Source organism: Lottia gigantea (genome assembly GCF_000327385.1).
Source record: "Lottia gigantea unplaced genomic scaffold LOTGIsca_85, whole genome shotgun sequence".
NCBI lineage: Eukaryota > Metazoa > Mollusca > Gastropoda > Lottiidae > Lottia > Lottia gigantea.
In genome coordinates, this window is record NW_008710807.1 from 643,756 (window position 1) to 654,591 (window position 10,836).

The window sequence follows — 10,836 nt, forward strand, 5'->3', positions numbered from 1 at the left end:
TACTGGCTATATGGCGCAGGTGGTAGTAGTAGTAGCAGTAGCAGTGAGGGGGATTAACTTCAGACTTCCGGTGATATTCAAATGGAGATGATAAGACTTCTGAATTTTGATATTCCAAGGCCACAGTGTAATCCATGTTATTCATTGGAAAAAGACACTTTTAACGCATTTTCCTCCCTTACGATACGGCATTTACGTTTTAAAATCTAATGTTTTCGAAAATTTGCCCTAGATCGAGCAGGATTATCTGAGTGCTATTATATTCCTTGAATATTTTTGTACAAAATTATGAGGTGCTATGTACATAAAGAATTGTATTTATTACAAGATGTAAATTGTAATTTATGGTGTTATATTTTATGATATTGTTTGCTTAAACAATAAAACTAATCAAAATAAACGGGTACTAAAATTTCAAACAAAAATACAAGAAAAATATCCATTTGTTTTGTAGACATTCTGAAAGAAACGGCTGTTTCGTAAACTAAGCCACACAGGAGCAAAGATGTGCTAAAACGTTGAGCAAACAAACGTCAAAGAAACGAATGCAGCAAACAAGACGATTACCTATCTGCAGAATTTTCGAAATGAATTGAATGGAGTTTTACGACCTACTCTTCCACACCTAATTGGGCTAATGAAAACGGGCAACGCCATAAAGTGTGTAATGACGGAAATTTTTGACAGGATAGCTGCATTAGCCTACCCGCTTTTGACATCTGTCGAGGAATTTTTATCGTGCACAGATTGTAGAACATGTAAAACACCCCATGAAAGCTAAAGTCATAAAAATAGTTTGGTGCAATGACAGTAGAGCTAGAAGCGGTTAATCTTTCCTTACTTTGATCAAGCAAAAGTATGCTGTCATTTGACACAAATCGGCTGCAATTTGTAAAATCGTGTTTGTTAATATCAGAGAGTTGACGCCCAAGGTCAGAAACAGTCACGTAACTTCTTCTGGAGCTGTTATATAAATCATTGTTCTTGATAGTAACTGGTGTCAAAAGTGGCCTTAAATCATATCTTACACGACTTCACTTGCATCATGGAGTCTCAAATCAACCATGCCTTATACACTAGTGACATATTTCAGCTATAAATCTCCAGTTTCACTGACACTGGTACACTTTTACACTATTAGGAGTCATAATTACAACTTTTTAATGTATATTACGTATATTTACCATTAATAACCATGTATGTTTATGTTTCATCCCTCCAGGTGTTTCCGTTATTGACTGAGATTGACGTAAACACAAAGCAAAGCCCCAACTTTCTAAACTAAATCGCCACCTTATTTACCCATGCTACTGTGTCACGTATGTTTCTGTAGTCTTAATCCTTTCTTGATAAAAAAACCCTGAGGCCCTTGTAGCAATTAATTAATATACCAGCAATTAGGTTTATAGAATATTATATATTTCGAGGCCTAAAAAGCTCTTGGTTGAACCTTTCTGTTTTTGATGACCAACCACAGAACTTCATTTTTTCTTAAATTTACAGCCAGATGCTGACTTGACAAGGTAATACTCGTCTGCTTTTCGTGGTACTCTATCTTCCATTGTCAAAAAAAGGTAGTCCATACACCCTCAAAATCTAACTTGAATGCTACAAAAAACTGTTGTTTTCTTTGGTCAAATATTACTTCATCCACAGAGAAATTATCAGAACGGAAGTGAAGCCAATTCAATTTGAAAAATATGAAAAAAGCAGTACAACTTCAGAAGAATTTTTGACCCCAAATGTTTACTGGGTGTCAGAATTGTACTTAAGATAATTGAAGGTCGTTTCGGGAGAGCGGTATTACTTTTAGTATTGAGCCATTTCAGGAAAACTCAATTGATAAAAGTTTTCCAGTCATCTGATTGGTTGAACACAAAGATCAATCATTTTTATCAAATACTTAATTTCTTATAAATCTTCCTTTTATCTTTTTAAATCATATGAAATAGGATCCGCGTGACGACCTACATTCACTTGATAAATAGTCTCTTTTATATATTTTTTGTATTTAAATTTCAAATTAGCGATTCATTAAATTTTCTGACGTAGATCAATCATAATGACAAATCTTTTCACAGCCGACAGATTACCCGTGTTCACTGTCACAGTGATTACAAGATCGATTTTAATTCTGTTTCACGGTGACTGACATGTGCACCCGCTGTCAATGTCAAGGGGGTTCCTGACGGGGATAACCCAAAGCCTGAACCCCCAAAGAAAAAAGGGATTGCATCCCTGAAGAAATTTTGACAACCGATCCATTACTGCAACTAAACACCATAAACCTTTGCCCCTCCCGTTATATCACTTGCCCCTCCGAACAATCAAGTCTGGCTACGGGCCTGGCTGGTATGGACTTATGGGTCCATATTTTCTGTATTGGATTAGGCCAATGATAACGATCAAAATCTAAGATTGCAAACGATATACCACGAAAGCTCTGAAACATGCAACATAACGAGATCAAGTTGTATCCTATGTTTCAGTAATAGATCTTAAACCAAGCACCGTCCAATGAAGTGAAGTTTCCATCCAGCAACGGACCTTATAAGACAGACACACTATGCAGTGTGCAATGAGACATTGTTCATATTCCGACAACTCTTGCATCATATTCTGCTGGTAAAAGACCATGATAGATAGATTTAGTCAAGTAGTCGAAATGTCACTTTTCAATTGTTGAGGAATTTTTAGTGTACTCAGCCTGTAGCACAAATTCCTGACAAATGTAAAACGCTTAAGATATCTAAACCGGAAGTCGAATTCCCAGATTTGCTAAGAACAGTAAAGGAAATGGGTATTTTTTCATGTCCTTTTGGCGTGGCTTTTCTGAATAGTTTTTGAATAATGATGCTAAAAAAATGATAAATGAATTCTGGGCCGTAATTGAGCAATCTTTTTTGTGTAATACATGCTACATATGAACAGACATTCATTTCAACCCAAATCTTAATATCGTTAGTCTTTTTCTGTTAATGCAGAAATATGATTTATTACATAAATTCCACGATTTTGTACAAAACCTAGCCCATTGTTATTATTACATTTTTATTGTTTTTAAAGACATAGAGATAAATGAAAAATGTTAGCTACAAAAAATAAAACATGATAAAATGTTAAATTACAAAAAACGTTTCCTGAATATTCATCCCATTTTCTGTCCTTACTAGTGCATTTTGCTATCATTTGTCGACGAACGTCCATTTTGTGGACAGTTTTTTTAAATTGAAGTTATTTTGTTGTTCTTTTGTTCTGGGAATACGCTTCCGTCGGCAATTTGTAAGTTATATTTTTAAATATGCACAGAGATTTTCACTTTTTAGATTTTCGAATTAGTATTTGCATAAATGCCTGTTAAATTCAACTCGTAGTTTGAAGTGAAATGGTGGCTTAAAGCAAGGAGACGTTTTATCGCCTTATTTCTTGCTTGGTGTTATCAATGACATTTGCACTGCGTTCAGTGACAGGACGCTTCGAATACGTTTCGTTGTTTTGTACTGAACGAACCGTTTCATAACACCAGCAACCTAAAGGCATGACAAACGTTTTCCGAAAACTGTTTCATTAAAGAGGACATCTGAATGCAGGGATGACTTCTCAACTACTGATTAGATTTTGCTATATGTTCTCTATCACACAACGAGCTTTGCTAATTCGGTAGCAGAGTGGCACCAAGTGTCTGGACAGTTAAAAAATGAGGAATTTCGGGAAATAATTATCTATTGCGGATAAGGTTTTTGGAGATGATGAGTTTAAGGCTTTTGCGTTTGCGACATTTTCACCTTAACGATAATAATTAAAATTGTGGTTTAAAACAAAGAAACTGTCATCAACCCACAATCTTTTAATTTATTGTATAAGTATGAGCGAAATTTGTTTTAACGTCGCATTTATTATGTTAATGTTTTCTCATTTTAAATTTTTTATGATCCATTACCTTACTCATAAATGGTCATGTAAGGAAAGGACAGGAACTCAAATTGTAATCCTTTTCCAATTTATTTGACAATAAGTCACCTACTTGTGTTTTAAATGTCAAGAAAAAGCGTTCAAACTTCAGTCAATTTGGTGATTTGAGGTGAACTTTATCTTCGTTTTCTTTTAACTTTATTTCAGGGTTGCGTACAAGATCTGGAAGATATCTAACATCGACACGAATTAATTATTGTTCTTGTCTACACCGTGTTCACTTTGACAAATACTTAAATTCATGACCCAAAATAGTCCAGAAAAGATGAAGCACATTTAACATAAACGTCTCCGCCTTTTTCTAAAATGGATGCTATACGCGGAGTCCTGGTGTGTTTTCTCTTATTAGGTAAGCATTTTTAATGATTTTTTTCTATCGAGATTTAGACAATGTTCACAATAATTTATACAGAAGTAGTTTCGCGTTATTGTTTTTATTTTATTATAATTTCATTCGTTTGATGAATTTGACGTAATGTATTTTAACTGTATTACCAATTTTCTTTCATCTCTTGTTGCAATTTGTGATTTGATTATTTATAAAAAAAAATATTGTGAATATGTAGTGGTTAATATAGATTCACTACTATGCGCGATGTATCGCAATATTTGAAAAAAAAATGAAAATTTCAATTGTTCACACCAAATTTTCACTCTAATGCAAATGATTTTTGATATTCTTTTTAAACATTTCACAGCCTTATCGACATAAAAATCTTTATTCGGTTAATAAAATCATTGACTAAACGGAGTAAGATAGGGAAATGTACTATCACCTATTCTATTAATAAATTGTTTTAATAAATTTATTTGGAAAGTCTAAATTATGTGCAATACTGATATTAATTAAACTTTTTTCACATTTTCCAGATTACATTTTTCTTATTTGGAATAGAAAAGTAGGACGTAAAACTCCATTCATTTCATTTCATTTCTTTCTAACAAATGACTAAATCAATGCCGTAGGACATGAAAATTTTATTGGCTCTTGTCTTTCCTTATCCTAAAGTGGTACTTTGCAATGGAGTAAGACAAGGAATTATTTTGAGACCCTAAATGTAATCTTAAAAAAAAGGAAAAAAAAAGAAAATGCGCTGCAATATTTTTCCAAATTCATATTTTGACTTTATAAATTTGCACCTAGGGTGTCATTGTCCAAATTCATTTGATGAAATTTTTTTTTTGCCTTTTCTTCGATGTCAGACACACATATAAAATTATACACATATAAATCTATATAGCTATAGAACTGATAACCAGTGTTAAAGACTAGAAAATCCTATCGAAACGTCGCTCAAATAAAATCAGTATATTCCGGAGGAATTGTGTTATGATCTATACCCATACAGTTTAATAACATAAACTTGCAAAATATTTCAAAATTGGCAATGTTATTTCTCATAATTTTGTTCTATTGGTTTTTATAGGGCCGTCGTATAGTCAAGCACAACATGTGCCCAGAGATAATAGTAACATCGTTTTCGCCCCACCCTCAGGTTAGTTAACGATATTTGATATGCCCAATAATATCTTATATGCCCAATAATATTTGATATACCCAATAATATTTGATATACTCAACGATATTTGATATTCCCAGTAATATCTTATATGCCCAATAATATTTGATATGCCCAGTAATATTTGATATGCCCAATAATATTTTGTATACCCAATAATATTTGATATGCCCAGTAATATTTGATATGCCCAGTAATATTTGATATGCCCAACGATATTTGATATGCCCAAGAATATTTGACATGCCCAGTAATATTTGATATGCCCAATAATATTTTATATACTCAATAATATTTGATATAGCCATTAATATTTTATATACCCAATAATATTTGATATATCCAATAATATTTGATATGTCCAATAACATTTTACATGCCTAGTAATATTTAATATACCCCATCATATTTGATATACCTAATAGTATTTGATATGCCCAATAATATTAATTTTGATCCGCACAATAATATTTCATATACCCAATAATATTATTTGCTGTACCCAATGATATTTGATATCCCAACAATATTTTATATACCAACAGAATTTGGTATACCCAGTAATATTTAATATGCCCAATAATATTTGATATATCCAATAATATTTGATATACCCAATAATATTTAATATACCCAATAATATTTGATATACCCAATAATATTATTTGCTGTACCCAATAGTAGTTGTTACCCCAACAATATTTAATATACCCAATAATATTTGAAATAACCAATAATATTTGGCACACCCAACAGTATTTGATAAACCTAATAATAGTCGCTGTACCCATTAATGTTTGATATCCCAACAATTTCTTTTTATTTTAACAATATTTGATATACCCAATAATATCTAATATACACAATTCTAGTTGATATACCGAGCAGTATTTGATAATCCCAATAATATTTGATACACCTTGTAACCTAATTAATATTTGATATACCCAATAATATTAATTTGATATACCCAATAACGGTTGATATACTCAACAATATTTGATATACCCAAACATATCTTAATATTCTAAAATTAATTCCGAAAAACTTTTAATACCTATTTGTTTATTTTCTAAGTTTAGTTTATTCATATTCTATTCCAAGGGGACGTTTAATGGATTGCATGAACTGGACGCTGGTACAAAATCACTCTCCCCTTAACAAATATAAGAAAACTTTGTATTTATAGAAAGAAAAAGTTATCTGAACCGATATTTTCAAAATCCACAATAATAATCGTACTCCCATTTTTTAGTTTTATTCTTCTTAATCAGCTTTATTTTTCTTTCAGCTAATCCACCACCAGTAAGAGCCCAACAGAGACCAGTAGAAACCAATACTATTTATAGAAGACCAGGTAAGTCTTGAATGAGTATGGTATCAAACACAGGGGTGGGCATTGGATGGTGGCCCTAGGAAAGTCTATGTTCCGAGGTCCCAGCGCTTCTCAGAGGATTATAAAAAAATGTGCTGGAGCGAGTAGACATCAACATTGGATATTCAACAATATGGAAAAGTCAATTAGTAGGACGTACCATTCACTTGACAGCATCTGACTGACTGAATAATGGTTCGATGCCGATGAACTGGCTGCTGCTTTGATATCAGCCAATTTTCTTCTCATGATGCAAAACTCAAAGGACAAGGATGAAAAGAGCGTGATTGAACTCGAAAGGGTCAAGGGGGCATATTTCTTCTTCATCAGCATACATGAATCAGTAACCTTTTTCTATTTATAGCACAACCAGCACCACCACCCCAACAGCAACGAGTTGTCCAAAGAAGACCGGAAGTGAACACTGTTTACCAAAGAGGGGGTGAGAGGTTAAATATATTCTTGTCAGTTCATGGATGGCGAGTGAAGTAACCCACAGAGAAAACATGAAACAAAAATCCAGATTTGCTTTGTTGTCATATTGGATTAGTAATTTCATACTCAACTAATGAAGACGGTTTGACCAAATCACAGAACGTCCAACAATGGGATCGATCTCGTGAATCTTGTTTATGGATAATCCAGGAAAGATCGATGCCAAGAGGTTTGGCCAAGGATCAGTTAGCTGTGAACATAAGTTGTTATCCTTGTAAAATATAGTTGTTTGTTTCTTTCTTTCTGTCTTATTTCTGTCTTGAGTCAAATGCAAACTTTATCTTGAATTAATCCTTCAAAAGCATGAAATAACTCAATGTTCTCCATCTTTTCAGGATTACGACCAACAAAAGACACAGATGGCGCCATTTACCAGAAGACAGTTGGTGGTGTTGCGTTTAAAATAGTTTCTATGTGTCAAGAGTTTGACACGGTATTTAAACCTGGTTTGATGGAATTTGATACACTACAGGGTGGCTGTAGATTGTAAGTATACCTTCCATTATAATTAACGTTGGCAAGTGTGGGTTGGGGAGGGTAGACGTCTGATTTAAAATTGGATTAGTGCAAATTGATGCTATCAGTGTGCCCGATACACGTAATTTTTTTAAGAAGACTTCTTTACAATCCCTTTAAACACTGTTATTTACAACGTTACTAAATATTTTATGGGTGTTTAGATTTAGTTGTATAATTGCACAATCTGTCAGTGTCCTCTATCTGACAAGTACATAAAGACGTGACATTGCTTCATGCATATATGATATATAGTAGGACAGATACAATTGTGGTACAATTTATAGCCCGTGTATGTTTTACATAACTCTAGATGTAACACGAAACAGATGTAGCGTATTCTCTTCTGATTTGGCTTTTCAAAACATGTATAAATCCCATGGCTGCTTAAATATAGAATGCTGGGTGTGGAAATGAAGACGCATTGTTTTACTGCCAGTTTCCAGAACTGCCAACAATAGCCTGACTAAGTCAGAATCCATCAATTCCAAATATGTTTCTCTCTTTAATTCAACCCTTTTTCCCTGTAAGCCATGCACGTCGAGGAAGCTTGAACTGACCTGGAAAAATTGTCAAGTCGTTCGGGACCATAAACCGAGGCCCCGTATGCTACAGGCTGTGCAAGTTAAAGATCCCTCGACAGTTTGAAATCGAAAAATAGTAAGTTGATGTCTCTGTCCCAGCAAAATTTCCCCCATCGCACACTGAATAGTCCTATAAGATATATATAACAATTCTCTGTATTCCAGTGTTATCACTTTCGACAAGAAGCTGCCAACCACCCAGACGGTGTATACCCCGGGTCCAGTGTACAGCGCTTCCTCAGCAGTTAATCCCTACTACCAGAGTCAGGCTGTGGAGAGACGGCGAGAGTATTACAACCAGCCACCCGAGCCAGCGGTACAGCAGAGAGCTCCACCCCGTACAGTCGTAGTCCGAGAACCAGCGTATCCACCTCGCCAATCATATCCACCACCAAGACAAGAACCCACGCGCGTAGTTCGGTATCAATCTGCACCCGCCCCTCCCCCTGCCCAAGACGCACAGTATCCCCCTCGGGCAGCACCAGCTGCTCAACCAGCAGCAAGACCTGCGTACCAACCACCGCCGCCAACAGTAGTCCGCGTCCAACCCGCAAGACGCTATGAACCAGCTCGGGCACCAAGCGGTCCACCTCCAAAACGTGGATTGGATAGATACCAACTCGAAGCTTTGGGTGTGGGGACGCTACACGACCCCCCTATCCCAGCCGTTACAGTACCTCCCCAATCTGAACCCCCAATCCCTAGGGTGTAAATACAGTTAATGGTCTTGTGGTCTATAATTATGTATATAGCGAAATCGAGTGGAGAACAATGGCTTTGGTCTTAGGATGTAAATATTCGTTTCGTCTCAGTATAAGTTTTTCAGACACGTAGTTGGAGTATACAGTGAGCTCGCTTTAACATACAGCTCTAAATTTTCGTTTCGTTTTTACTGTGGGTTACTTCACTCGTTCTATTTGGTAACCATGTATCTTTAAGGAAACAAACCTTCCGTGTCTGATCATCTCATATGAGTATGTTAAGCCATAGAACATATTCGAAACGAGTAGTTCTTGTCAATTTAGTCCGATACATCTGTCTCAATCCAGTCTCAGATGGATACTTTAACAGTTATCGACTGGAGTAGACAACAAAGATCTATCAGACGATGGAATAGAGGCAGGTGTTACGGTCTATATTCATAGAAGATCTTAGAATTTGGTTGGATACACGGGGTCTCCGTATTTTTGTTGTTGTTGAATAACGGAATCTTATATAAATTATATAAATTAAATATCTAACTAACTATGTTTTTATCATGTCGTCGACTTCAAAAGAGTGCAGGACGGCGATTTGTTTATTCTTTTCTTCTGCTGTATACCCAATTACCGTATACCGCATTTCGTCGGCGTGGTGCGTGGACTGTGTAGAACGCCATCATGTCGTTAGTGAAGGTCGATTTAATGTCTATGTTAAACAATGTCGACATAAACCTTGGCCAATATTTCTCATCGTAGCACGCATTTTAACACGAGTATACTTGAATTAGAGCTTCTCGTCCCTGCTAGTGAAATATGCCACAAGTGCCCTGGTAAAGGTATGTAACCCACACTAACCACCTATTGGGCAGAAGTCAAAGTTCAGAACTCAATACAAGAGTCGCAGGTCGATTGAAAGGTTTATATCTATTATAACTATAGTGTGTAATAATAATTTTATTTAACGGAATAAACTTTGTAAATACATGTACTCCATCGTGTGTTTAGCTGATATAAATATACACATAGAGTTATCGCCCTTTACTCAGCAGCTTCGAATACCACGCTGTACCTTTTTATGTCCAAAACTATTTACTTTTCCAAAATAAGATGGAGTATTTCTGTTTTCAATTTGACCCGGATGTGCATAACATGTTTCCTCGATTACAGAATAAATTTGCATAAGTAAAATCCTGTGGAGCAAGATCAGTCAGTTACGATGAGGACTGTCTCAAATTTAAAATAATGCATCAATCAATCATTGTTGTAAGAAGTTATTTATATTTGACACCCAATAACGTGCATTTTGATAGCAAAGTGTCATTGATGACGATGGCCATCATCAGACGCAATATCGTGTCCTGTACCTTGACTGCAATAGCCACCTTTTTGTACCACGGAATGCAGCGAGTTCATTGGATTGTATGCTAGCAAAAACATCCATTGTCGAGTCCCGACAGAAAGTCTGTAAACCATGAGCCGTAATGATTACAGTTTTCTGTTTACGGATTGATGGACTACGCCTTACTGTGCTTCTGTTTTCAACCAGTGACGGAGCCATGTTTACATTCGAGGCAGGAGGGGGGGGGGGGGGGATTGGGGTTGCCCGAATTTCTAACCACTGTTTTCAACTCATCGTATGACCAAGCTTTATCAGACACCTCTTGGTTATCATT

The 10,836-nt window shown here is 35.5% G+C and overlaps 2 protein-coding genes across 2 annotated transcripts in view; both read left to right on the forward strand.

Annotated features, from left to right (window-relative positions):
- LOTGIDRAFT_169439 (hypothetical protein) overlaps positions 1–3,082 on the forward strand; it is a gene marked incomplete at both ends in the record, with an annotated part of 6,532 nt that extends 3,450 nt beyond the window's left edge. Inside the window, one exon of the mRNA XM_009067726.1 lies at positions 3,067–3,082. Coding sequence (XP_009065974.1) covers positions 3,067–3,082 — 16 coding nt within the window. The remainder of the gene's footprint in view (positions 1–3,066) is intronic.
- Positions 3,083–4,278: 1,196 nt separating this feature from the next.
- On the forward strand, positions 4,279–10,144 carry LOTGIDRAFT_236689 (hypothetical protein; the record flags this gene model as incomplete). Its single annotated transcript, XM_009067727.1, has 6 exons — positions 4,279–4,321; positions 5,400–5,468; positions 6,784–6,849; positions 7,232–7,309; positions 7,698–7,848; positions 8,628–10,144. 6 exons carry the CDS (start codon positions 4,279–4,281, stop codon positions 9,172–9,174), a joined length of 954 nt encoding a protein of 317 aa, XP_009065975.1. The 3' UTR covers positions 9,175–10,144.
- Between the last annotated feature and the right edge of the window lie 692 nt (positions 10,145–10,836).